General features: G+C 40.7%; 1 protein-coding gene across 3 annotated transcripts in view; it reads left to right on the forward strand.

Moving 5' to 3' along the window:
* Positions 1–945: 945 nt before the first annotated feature.
* The window catches only part of Rpi (Ribose-5-phosphate isomerase), a 90212-nt gene continuing 77677 nt past the window's right edge, over positions 946–13480 (forward strand). Inside the window, exons 1-4 of one of the 3 annotated variants that reach the window (XM_075877255.1) lie at positions 946–1164; positions 9132–9192; positions 11996–12051; positions 12601–12660. In XM_075877255.1, coding sequence (XP_075733370.1) covers positions 949–1164; positions 9132–9192; positions 11996–12051; positions 12601–12660 — 393 coding nt within the window. In that variant the 5' untranslated portion in view covers positions 946–948. Of the gene's footprint in view, positions 1165–1239; positions 1399–9131; positions 9193–11995; positions 12052–12600; positions 12661–13480 lie in introns of those variants that run through there. The other 2 variants (XM_037427376.2, XM_075877256.1) reach the window with 2 other exon arrangements.

Genomic DNA, 13480 nt, shown 5'->3' on the forward strand with positions numbered 1-13480 from the left:
CTACTATAAAAATGGGCTTCGCTCGATTCTCACTCGAACCCAATGCTTGTAATATTTATTTTAATTGCACGCTTTTCTTTTAATTTTTGGTGACGGACAAAATCATTTTTCGCTCACACCCAACAACGCCGGCATCGACATAGGAATTTCTGCGAAACAAGCTCCTCAACGCTATCACGTTAAAAAGTGTCAAATTCTGCAGGACAATGTATAAAGCTAAACAGAAGTGCGCGGGCATGCTAGACGGTATATGAAGTAACAAAGAAGCATTAGAGAGTACATTTTTCGATAATCGCAAATTTATTTTTTCGATCGGGTACCCAAAGTTTTGGGTAAACGATTCTAAAGCTGCTTGTTTAAAATAACAGTTGATGAATTTAGAACGAATACGCTGTGATAAACACCTACATGCTTGTCACCTAGTATACAAGTATAGTCGGTTACAGCCTAAGAATAAATGTAAGCTCGGCCCACAGTGGTCACCGTCCCACCCAGGCACGATTTCCTTAAATATTCCACTAATTGCAAGCGCTAATTTACGTGATGTCAGGACCTTTCGCGAATTTCAGGTATATGAATAGGCCGCATAGGCATGTGTTCATTTAGATAGTTTTCGGTCGAAAGCTTTTACTTGTTGGCAAATTTCATCGAATATTCTGATTTGACTGTTCTGCCAAACGTAACATTTTAACAAGAAACGATGAGCTTTTAAAATCATAATATGCGTGGTATTTCTATTATCAGGAAAAAAAGTGCTTATGGTTCAAACGGAAATAAAAAAGAAATCACCAATCATTACTCTGTTGCAGAGGTGAATGACAGGCGCACTGTATTATTAGGGGCGGAGCGCGTTAAGTAATCTCACGCGCAGGTGTTTTTTTGAATTACGCGCTGCCATTTTATCAGCAGTCTGGTGACCGCCATCAGCAGTAGAGGGCGCTTAAGATAATGGTGGTTCTCTTTTCAGATAAGTTTCACCTTCGAGGGTTAAGGTCTTTTGCTTTTTGCTTGGCCAATGCGCGATTTGCTTGTCCCTACGTGACTGATTCGCGAATAGCATATAACGTACCCACCCAGCCCACGCGTAGCTCAGTTGTCAAAATGGATCTTGTTGAGAAGGCCAAGGAAGCCGCAGCGCAGAGAGCAGTTGACAACCACATCAAGGTAAGCGGTCGCCGGCCGGCCGCGCGAGGGTGGCAACGGCAACCGCAATTTGTGGTAGTTTGTGCGAGAAGTTACGAAGTTATTTCGCATATGCATGCTTTGCATTCTGTTTTCTTGTGTTGCCCAGGAGTGAATATCTGCTTGCTGCTGATCAGAAGTAACAGGCCCTTATTGTATCTTCGCGCTTTACTTACGTCGCTGCACCGAGCACGTTTTCAAGTGTGTTCATGTTGCGTACGTAGGAGCGCTTGCTTTCAGTTCGCTTGTTGGAACGGCGTCCTCGTTACTGATAAATGAGCAATTAAATTTATCCAAGTAGTAAATTTTGTAATAATAAAATGACGATGGCTGTGAAGCTTTGAGCCTTCTGCCCTATCTTCACACTTTGTTGTTGACTGGCAAGCAGCCAGAAATATAAGATAAAAGTTGACCCTCGAAGTTTTGCGTTAGCTGAACGTACGACTGAGTAGCACATATCTGAATCGCTGTGCGCTATTACGTGCTGTGCAGTGCTTGCATGAAGTGCAACAATTGTTTATTTTTAAGAAAAAAAAAGTGGGACTTGGAGATGGCATTCACTAATACAGATTACCAAAGCCATACTATGCTATAAGTAGGCCCTGAGTGTTCATGGAATAAAAAACAAAGTGAGGCAGTAATGAAAAAAAAAATTCTATTGGAGAACATTTAACACACCTGTTCTTTGTAGGATAGCATGCATGTAGCATGTGGTCGAATTGATTTTGGTAATCTGTTCGGCTTTTTCACCAACTGTACAAAGCAAAAGTGATAAAGAACAGTGTGCGCATTCGCCGTAAGAAAGCTCTACTCTACTAATTGCTAGGATGTAATAAGCAGGTACGATAGTACCAGGTGTCTTATGAACAATAAAAAAAGAAAAAAAAGGGGGGGGGGGGCAAAACTGTCTTCACTATTGAGTAGTTTTGGCACCTCGGTATACAAAGACAGTTTCGTGGTTTGGTAGATTGCTTCATTAAATGAATTCGCACAATTAAACATGCTTATGTTAGTGAAAATTTCACACGAAAAAAAAAAATTGTACCTGTAAGTACTTGTTAATGTAGGACATCTTGCTCGTGGATCTCGTCTGACAAAGCACCTTATGAAATGCATAAAGTCTAAAATATTAATTTTAATATCACTGGAAAAATGATTAATTATTTGAACTTTCTTTCTCATTTTGTTCTTTAGCTTTCACATTTCATATTGGTCTTCGAGGCTCATTTTCGATGCTTGTGGGCTACACGGCTCTGTACTGAAATTGTTTGCTGTCATTGTGAATTGGGAAAATGTCTACTTTGTATAAGATTCTATCCATGATATTCTCTTAAGTCTCAAATGACTTGCCTTTTGAGCAAGAAAATGACCGTCGTTGGCTACTTGCCCTGCACGTTTACGAAACCTGACGGCTTTCTAGAATAGACTCATGACAGCTTTCTATAATAGACTGGCATAGGCGTATCAGCCGCGGGGGCAAGGGGGGCACGAGCCCCTCCACTGAGAAAAGTGTGTGTGTGTGGGGGGGGGGGCTGAGCCACCCCTTTGGACAGTGGGTCACTCTTGGCTGCACGCTGGAAAAACCAACAAGTAAGGCGAAGTTTTCCGTCGCAACAGTAATCACTCAATTATGTTCTTACAGAAGAATGAAAATGTTACGAGGCAATGTCACAACATAGCGAAATTTCGACAACATTTTCACTGACGATTTTCCTTGTAGGCTTTTTCTGGTGCGGGTCGCCTATGCAGCGCTTTTGCGTCTTGTACTATCGTATTGCGGAGCAGGCAAGCGCTGAATAGGGGCTTTATAGTATTACGTCACTTGTTCATGCTTTTATTCTGCTTTGACTTGACGATGCAGTTACGGATGGGATCGAGCAAACTTTTTATGGACCGGTCAAAGCACTTGCTGCTTCCGGAAAATAATTTTCTCTGAAAAGGATACATCATCACCACTGCTCTGTCGAAGCTGTGACGAATCGTTTTGGACGTTTGTTTTTCCGTACAGTAAGGCCAAACATTTTTTTCGGTTTAGTCTCTGATGATCCTAATTAGCCTTGCTTGGAGCCATAGCGGCAGCTTGAAAAGTGGCCACGAATAAAGCAGTGGACTCGAGCTCAGTAGGAAGCTCAGCTTTTAAGCTTGCCCCACAACTTGACCGAACAGGCCAAGGAGGAGGTGAAAGGGCATGTGTTTTTAGCACTGTGGAGGTTTAGTCAAGAATCGGGCTAGTTGGTTTTCACTCAACTTCAGTTGTGCTTTACAGCTCAAAATACATCTCGTAGAGCAAAGAAGCACACACGTGCAGTGCTGCTTATTTCTCTTTATTCCTCTTTCTCTCCGCAAGTATGAGCTCAAACAGATGTATGCGCTCACAAAGTACTAAAAACCGTTATGCTGCAAGGGGAAATATTTTATTAAACACATAATCCAACTAGCCTACTCGAATTACATTTAGGAGATGCTCTCCGGCTAACAAGCAGGTGATTTTGTGGCACTCGGAAAATTTTAAATGCTGAAGAACCAATGGCAAACAATATGCCGTATAGAAAATAGTTGATTCTCTTATATTTCAGGTGATCATGCATAAGTGATCATTGTGCAATAGATCACTTTCACGTCATTCGTTACCTCGCGTAACAATCTCGTGCTGTGTGCATGACAAAGACTGTTTACACCAATCACATACCGCTAATGACTATTTCAAAAGGAAGCAAAGAGGGATATTTTAACGTTATAATAGCTCCCATTTTGTTCTGTCAAAGGAAAATTTTGTTTACACCATTTGTATTGGCATATTATGAGGTTCTTGGGGGGCCAGCTAAGAAATTTTATTACAAATACAGTGAGTGTAAACAATGTACTATGCCCCTAACACCCACAAATTATGCATTTTAAAGAAAAGGGTCGAGATGTTAAGTTAATAACGGTAATATAACAATTGCAATATCAACAACAATTGCATGCTCCAGAAACAGTGTTCAGACTAATAGCGAATAAAGCCAATTATAATACACACACGCCTGAATGTATGCAAGAAAGTGCAGTACTTATTATGAAAAAAATATAACAGCAATGATTCGTTGAAAAGACATGGTTGATCCTTCTGTCGGCATATCACAGGAAAATAAAACCCACCTTTACAGTGGTAAATAAATGCTTACTGCACATTGATAATGGAGGATTTGCCGAATGTATGTTTCGGTGTTTGGCAGCTATAGCCCTGTTCAACGTGGATGTATCCTCGTTGACGCTTGGTTCATTTCAATTCCTACGAGTAACGTGGATAATAAATTCATTAAATAAAGTATTGTGGATCTGTAGATAATTACTCCCAAAGCGTAATCGGAGAGTGAGGCGTGATAGCAAGATGAGCGTCTCATACTAGACACGGAAATTGGGCTAAGGGGACCATTCCTTGGCCTGTTAAAGTGTTATTCAACTTCGTTGTGTCTAAGAATGCGCATCGTGTCACCCCTGTGTATGCTAATTCATATCAAAGTGCCAGCGTGTGGATGTCCTCTCTCCAGATATATATATATATATATCTATATATGTATCTTGGCTGACGAATGAGGTAGGTTTGACCCCCCCCCCCCCACTCGCGAAAGAGATGGTACGGCACTGTAGACTGGTACACATACTAGCAAGATTTGCACATAGGCCTATGTTTGTCAAGGTAGCACAACAGCTTCCTTTTATTGTGCACAGCCTGCAGCCCATCATACTGTAGAATGCTGTAGATATGGCATGGAACTATATTCTCCTATATCTGAAATCGTAAAAAATGTTTATTCCAACCAACTCCTGGTGAGCGTCGCTTATAGCTAGTGAAGTCTCGTTAGAGAGTACTCTTCAGCCATTATATTTGATTCTTCGACTCTAGGCAGTTGAACTGTCTGAGGCAAAAATTACTATCTGAAGAAGAATAAAACAAAGGAAGTTGAGGCAGCTACTGCTGATTTACTTCTTGTGCCAGCATTGAATGTCAGTCTTTGTGAAGGTGGACAGCAGGGAAGTCGGAAACTGAAGCACATTGTTCAGCCAACACTAGAGAAGTCCAGTTGCATTAATGCTGTAAACTTTCGTGCATCTTCAGAACTTTATTGCAACGAAGTGGGACATTTCTAGTTTAATTTTTGTTTTTTCTAGTGCAATAAAGCTATCAATATTGTTTTGGAATATTATACATATTAAGAGATCACTATTTGGGATGGCACTTTGCAGCCTTTAAAAACCCATCACAGGGGCTTGAGCGTTCTTAAAGATTGTCATCGAAGAGAGCTATAAGGTCAGCTAGTTGGTGTTTATTGATCTTTAAAAGTGGGCTTAGTTAACAGACACAGTGCAGAACGAATAAAATACAGGACACAAGACTTCTTGTACTTTACCCGTTCCTAACGGAGCGCACTTGATCGTGGCTAGTGTGATGCTTTGTTTTGCTAGTATTGCACGTTAAAGAACCCCAGGTGGTCTAAATTTCCGTAGCCCTCCACTACGGCGTCTCTCATAATCATATGGTGGTTTTGGGACGTTAAACCCCACATAATAATAAATAAAATAATGTTTTGCTAGTATTATCACTGGAATAAATGGACCGACAACTGCCCATAATATGAAATGAAAAGTCTCTACTTATGAAAAGACCTAACCAACCCTGTTTTTTTTTTTGGGGGGGGGGGGAGGGGGGGGGAGGGAGAAGTGGATTTGTATTTTTATTATTTTTTATTTAATGTTGTTGATTAAAGTTCTTGAAGAAAAAATAACCTGTGGAGCCTCTGGTGGCAAAGGCATGGACGATTTAATGTACTTGGCCATGCGATCATTGATTGCTATCGATGATTTTTTTTTTGTTAGTGTAGAAATATTGTTTAAATTGTTATTTCATAAAAATAAAAGATATTACTTCATAAAAATGTACATATAGGCCTGCACTATTAGAATGCATTCATGACTTTCCCTTCACATCGGCAATAACGTCGTCAAAACTTCTAACAAAGCGCGCTTTCTTGGAGTCATCTTAGGTATTGAACTAAAATTTTCTAAACATTCTGCTTCACTCATTAAAAAGATCGCATGTGGAATCACTGTTATCATTGAGATACACACATATTTTCTGTCTTGCATCGTACATTCTTTGTATTTTGTATGCATTCATAGTAACATTTAGTATTTTGTATCATCTTGAGCCAACAGATATTTGACACACATTAAATGATTGCAGCGAATTTTGGCCCATTTGACTCGTCCTGTACCTCACCGTTTCCAATGCTTAACATACTCTCATCAAGGCAATTGCTTTGCCACAGACTGTCCATAGTCGCTTATAGGCTTGTTGTGCATGACATTGTCATTGCTTGCATTGATCATTATCACTTAACCAATAGCAATATTACCCCGTTTCTCCAGCATGGCAATTTGCTTTTACTGGCCGTAAGGACAAACTGCGACAAGTTCGCAACCCTGTTTACAAGCATAGCTATTCTTTATTCTTTATTCAGTGAGTACCCCGCTTTGCTCAAAGGCGTTACAGCAGGGGGGTTACAGACTGGAATAAAACAATTCTTCGTTTATACAGCACACTTGCTCGTCTTGCAGCTGGTTCCAATCTCTAATGGTCATCACAAAAAAGGAATTATAAAACATGGTCGTTCTTGCTCGATACTCTTTCACTTTGCGTCGGTGGTCATGTCGACTAGATATGTAGCTGGGTTCACTGAAATAGTTATGACGGTCAATCCCAGTCCGCCCATGAAAAACAGAAAAGAAAAACTTCAAACGCAGTTTTTTCCTGCGTAAAGAAAGCAATTCCCAACCCAATTCAGCTTTCATAGCACTGCAGCTGTCTCTCCGCTCGTACCGCCCTAAAACAAACCGCGCAGCTCTGTTTTGTATTTTTTCAAGCTTATCAATCAAGTTCGCCTGCATCGGGTCCCACACAGGACATGCGTATTCCAAAATCGGTCTAATACATGTGAGATAGGCCGTATTTTTTAATGTTCGGGGTGCCAATCTTAGGTTCCTCTGAATGAAATTTAGAGCCCTTGCCGCTTTGCTAACAACGTGATCAACATTGGCATTCCATGAGCAATCATGCGACAAAACAACGCCAAGATATTTGCATGTTGGTTCGGTAATAACAATATGCGTATCTATGGTGTACGCCGTTACTATTTGGAATTCATTGCCTTTTGAAAATCATCGTACAACTTTCCGATTTTTACCTCACGCAGCAAAACATTTTTTTGTTCATGGATTCATCAATTTATCGAAATTTTGTAATTAACTGTCAATAACTCTCAATATTTCTTTGCTAGTTTCTTATTTAATTGCTTTTGTATAACTGATACCTCTGATAACTAGTTGTATTTGTCATGTAGATCTGTTCATTAATTTTGCTTTTGATTATTTTCATGTACTTCTTTAGTACTATTACCATTACGTTATGTATTGACTATTGTTATTGTTAATCAAGCTCGTTAATCATTACTTACACATTTGCTTCTTTTGTTTATTTTGTGTAAATACTCCACTCATGTAGCCATAGCAGGACCCCTTTCAGTTTCTCTGAAACTTCGAGACCTCCTGCTCTAATATTCTAACCGCATAAGTGAACTGAATGATTTAATAAACTTGACAATACTGTGGCGCTGCCTTCGCGTGATGTAATGTTGATGCAACTTTTCAGCGTGCTCATGCAACTGTGCACACAGTTTTCAGGCCGCTAATATTTTGGAACGACGCAGTTTCTCTATCCACACTTCGTTTCGGGAATGACATGCACTGCTACTCAGTGCTTCCGTGCATATGCACGGTGGTGTTTCTGATGCCTTGGCTTGGCTTGTGTATTGAGAGAGTAAGGAAGATGGGACTAGCCACACATAACACAGGTGCAGCGAACCTTGGGCACAAGCGCTCGCAACGCGTATACAGCACGATACAAATTCAGGGAAAGTGTATAATGCAGCATCTTGTCATTGTAATAGCTTATTTTTAAAAGTAGTTGATCATACCATGCATTTGGTGCATGATAGCCTAAGCTGCCTATGCACCACAAAAACCAAACTATACCTAAAAGTAGTTGAATAGCTCAAAATAAAGGTGCTTGGGTAGAGTTACAGGCACTCGTGGAAAAGCAGAACTGCTTTCACAATTCGCCAGAAGGGCTGGCGGTACTGTCGGAAATTTACAGTGTTTTTGGAGAAAAAGTAAATCTGTGTTTAGACCCTTTATACTTCTCGTAAAATACTGCTTGTACAATAACCACATGCTTTTGGGATTAATTACTTCAGCTACAAACACTACCAAGGTTGAGCTTACTGTTGCGCCATAAAACGTGGGTCAAGGAAAACCTGATGTCAGCCCCTTTAAGAAATTGATTATACCTGTTTTAATACGTTTTGGAATGGCCGTGGTATTCAGTAATGAAATTGAAGCTGGGAAAAAAAATCTCGAGTTGACTTGAGGTGCTGTTCGAATATTCCAATGCATAGTTCGCTATGGAACTAGTAGTTGTATGTATATCATGAGGTTTCTTTCTCTTTTATTTATTAATTTCTTTGCTGCCCAGCCATGTGACAAATGCTGGCAATAGGGTGTTCATTAATGCAGCTCATAAGACAAAAAAGTTAAATGAATGAGCAAGGAAGAAACAATTATAAAGTTAAACTCTGTAGTTGGCTGTCATGGCATTACCATAACTAAATATTTATAGGGAAGGAAGCATGTACATCAATGTGGTCTGCCATGAGGTCATGAAAAAAAAAAAAATGTGCTGCTACGCTCTCAAGGTTGGACAAGTGGCATTTTGTATAAAAAAAGAAGAGCCTTATAGCACTTTCGTTTGTCTCGTAAAAAAGGCAAGACAGTTTTGAATTGCTCGAATTTTCTGATGTATGTTGTTAACAATGTGCTGTTTGTGTTAATAGCATGTGACCTACATCTTGCAGAACAACTACATTGTCGGCATCGGAAGTGGAAGTACAGTTGTTTATGCAGTTGAGCATCTAGGTATGGAAAGTTTAATTTATTTGCTGTATTGCACGTTTAGCATTTCCTACCCACAGAGGTTCACTTTATATTGTATACAAGGTAAAATTTTATCGATCAATGTATCTGCCCGCTTAATACAGATGAGCCTTGGTTTAGTGAGAATATAAATAAAATAAGGATTTCAGATTACCAGGTTTTAACAAAGTACCACATTTATTGAAGAATTTCTTCCAGGTTATTTGCAATGACACTGTCTAATGGTTTAATTATTCACAGTAAAAAGTTAGTGTTATATGAGCACATGAAAAAAAATAAATAAATGCAGCTCTAAAAGGGATTATACAATAATAAACCTATTTCAATCTTTTCCTCCTACTAGTTCTAGGCTTTTCCTTTTATGTTCCGGCTGCTTGTCATGGTCTCTATAGATGTTCGAGACAGGAACAGCAAGGCACACGAAAAACGGTTTATGATAATGAAACTGAATGGAGAAGAACCTTATTCACAAAGGACATGTTACATACGCTAGAACGGTTCCCCACCCCCCACGCACATACAAGACTAGACAGTCAAATTTACAGTCCAAAGTGCGTAGCCTTAACTTGGCTCCGGCGTCAAGTAGTACGGCTCGTCCCGTCTGCGAAGCTCGTTGCATCGATGGTCCCGGCCGTAAGCTGTACTGTGGGGTGGCTACGGTGTCCGGTCACTGCAGCGTCGGGTCTCCACAGTGGCTGTACCGCTTCTCGTTCTTGGTGCGCCACTTACGGAGCTTGGCTGCAGTAGATCTGGCACGTGACAATGGGGTTGCAATCGCTGGGCCGAGCTTGCCGAACTCCTGGCCGCGCCTCGAAGCTCACAGGGCGTTGCTGCGAAGGTTGGGACACGTCCTTGCTAGGAGCTGTGCTCGTGGGGTTCCGGCAAACACCGTGCCGCTTCGACCCCTCGTCCGTGCACGCCTGCATTAAAAAACCCCGCGCCTCCATTTGTCCTGGCCACGTCGTCGCCCGTGCCCTTCTTTTCTTTGTCGTCTTCCCCTCTTTTTTTAATTTCTCTTCTATTGAAATTGTTCTTTTCTCTCAATTGTTCTTCCTCTTCACGCTCTTCTACCACCAATTGACATGTTCATGACACTGCTTTGCTTGATTTTTTTTACAACGAAAGCGGTTACGAGTTCACAACAGCCAATTTTGGTGGCATTGTTGTCCATTGCCACTGGTGTTTGTAACCACTCTCAAAGTGGGGGAAAAAACAAAGAAAAACAGGATCTGATGGGATCTGAGCCCGGGCTGTCTGCATGGTACTCGAGTATTATTACCACAAAGCCACACCGGGGCTTTAAACTGTTTCTCCTCTGGATCAGATATCATGTTAATATATGTAACTTAGTGTGACAGAGGAGTAAAATAATAACGAGACATTACATAATGTTAATTGTGTAATGAGTGATTGTTCAAAGCTTTCAACCAAACGTAGAGGACTCGGGCGTAATTCAGTCATTAGCCACAGCATCGACAAAGTGCACGTAACGGCTTGCACATGTGCAGCGTGTACCTCGCTTCTTCATGAAATGACGAATGACTTGGGTGCTTCCATACTTCATAAAAATTGTGATTTATGGCGGTATGGTTACCTTGCAAGTGTACTTTTAGTAGTTGCCTCAAGAGAGTTTGCAACTGGCTCATGGGCAGTCCTAATGGGCCCGCAGTGCAGTAGAGACACTTGGTGCTTCTGTTCGGACGTGGGAGCGGCCCCTAACGTGCTAAAGCACGTTCCAAGGGACCACATAAAGTTCATCCATCCAGCCACCCTTCTAAATAGGCCACTCTTCAAGCCTTTATTATGACGGTGTTCAGTGTTCTCTGCAAGCCTGGCATTTCTTTTTTTGTTTTTATTTTAGTCTGTGATCTGTCATCTTATTGTTTTACGTTGCACTGCTAAACTTGCGGACATGGGTTCAATTCCCAAGATTACTGCTCATGGTGGCCGCAGTTCGATGGAGGTGAAGTGCTGAGCACCCTTGTACTTTCAGTTTAAGTGTATATAAAATAACCCCAGGTAGTTGAAATTGAGCCAAGAGTACCTTACTATGGTGTGCCTCACAATCGTTTTGGGTGGGCACACAAAGCCGCAGCAATTATTATTATCTTGATTATTTTGTTCTTTCTGTCTTTTCTTCCCTTTTTCGCTGTCTGTGCTTCTATTCTCTTCTTTCTAAAATGTAGGCCGGCATTGTACCCTTTTCATTGGCAGTTGCCAGCCTTCTTCCTTTTTTCTCTCCACTGTATATGTGTTTTCACATTGAATAATAAAATAATTCCTGGTAATGTGGGCGTATGGAAATTGGTTTACAAGATTATCGAGGAATCAATTATGTGTCGTTTACTAACTAAAATATTACATACATACCAAAGTTAATATTTTGGATTTCTTGTCAAATTTTTTTTACTGGGAAGTTTCTAAATGAAGCATGCAGCATAGCGATATGCATATAAAGAGTATTTCGCAGTCCTTTAAAGATCTTAGTTGCCGTATTATTAAGAAATTGTGTGCTTATTAAAAAATTGTTGCTTTACTTTGCATTTACACCAAATTGAGCAGATGGCCGCCTTGACCGCAATTGAGTTGCTCGTGCGGTACTATCAGCGTCAAATGAAACACTAACGCCGGCATGCCTTTGCGATGGTATAGTGAGTGCTGTCCACTTATCATCATGGATAGGCACGCATACGTGCGCAGAGCTGCCGAACAAGATGTGCCCACCTGTCTGTGTTTCGTTATCTTTTCCAGGTTTGTGAACGCTTTTATTTCTTTTCTCCACTAGCACGCAGGGTTAAAGAGCATGGATGGAAGATATCTTGTGTGCCTACATCATTTCAAGTAAGTGATTGTCGACAGCAAACCATTATAGGACTTGATAATTATTAGTATTCAAAGCACCTATGTACCTAAACACCGATGCATTTAAAGCACCAAGGCTTGTGATGCACACTTTTAGTGCATGCTTAAGAAGTGAATCGCTTGAAATTAACCACCATCTTTTGTTTCATGGCATGGGTATTCCTGCTTTCTAATGTCCACATATAAAGTACGGCATATGGTCTCTGCACCTTGCTGATAGATTTTGTTTTTGCAGCATACGAACAAAACATTCAAAATATTATCGTGTTACTAGGGACCTTCGTTTTCCGAGCTTCCTATTTGGACAAGACTGATCAAGTCATCTTGACTGTGCTTGATGTAGCTTCCTGCCTAGGAGTTTCATCTCTTGCTGTGTTCAAGTAATAGAGTAGCGTGCCTTGAATTGTTTTTATAAAGCAATCTCAAATGTAACATGTGTCATTTTATTTTTAACAAGGCTTACACCTTTTTGAGCACTTCTTTTTACATTGGTTCTTTGGTGCACACAAAACAGTTTTGTATTTTTAGGCTAAAGAACTGATTCGAAAACATGGTCTTGTGATGACAGACCTGGAAGAAAGTCCCGAGGTAAGTACCACACATGCTTATAGGCTACCTTTCACTCCGACAGCACTGACGCAAATGCTACATAATGGCATCTGTCATCTTTATTTTCCCACTATTCAATTGAAAACTGGAATCGTGAAAAATAGAATTGTGCGTCTTTCCTGCAAACTCGCAATTAGTTATGATTATTGAAAAAAAGTGTAGCAGTGAGATTATGGGTACAGGAGCACTGACTCAACAACTACAAACTAATTTCAGGCTTGCATTTCCCCCCCCCCCCCCCCCACTGTTAAATGAGGGTCCACTATCTTTAAAGCCTACCAGATTTCTCTTTCTCTCTATAATGTGCGTGTATGGTGTGTGTGTCTGTATACTTGATTAAATAGTGGTGGGGAAGGAGATAGAGTCAAAGGTCATTAATTCTGATAATTCAGACGTGTGCTCTGATCTCGGTAGGCATATGTATATGTATTTTTCAATGGCATCAAACTGTCGTTCATACTACTTCCCCACTGCCTGGTTAATACAGACTGTCCTTGGAGTGTGTGAAGCACGAACTGTTGTGAATGTGCGACATAAGGGAGCAAAAACGGTGTTTACAAAAAGCAGATGGTCACGAGTCTTCAGAAAAGCATAGTTACCATTTATATAATCTTGCCACAATCATGTTGTTGGAAGCGAAGGCTTTAGTGACTGTGGCAAAGTTATTTGGTTTTCGATTTTACTCTGAAAATGGGGAACTGTGTGAGTGCTGTCTGTGATCGTGTCGATAGTTGCAGGGGTCAAAGCGGCGATAAGCAGTAGTTTTGTTTTGGCCCGATGCCTTCAGAACTGTACAGTC

The sequence above is a fragment of the Rhipicephalus microplus genome, chromosome X (assembly GCF_043290135.1).
Source record: "Rhipicephalus microplus isolate Deutch F79 chromosome X, USDA_Rmic, whole genome shotgun sequence".
Lineage (NCBI taxonomy): Eukaryota > Metazoa > Arthropoda > Arachnida > Ixodida > Ixodidae > Rhipicephalus > Rhipicephalus microplus.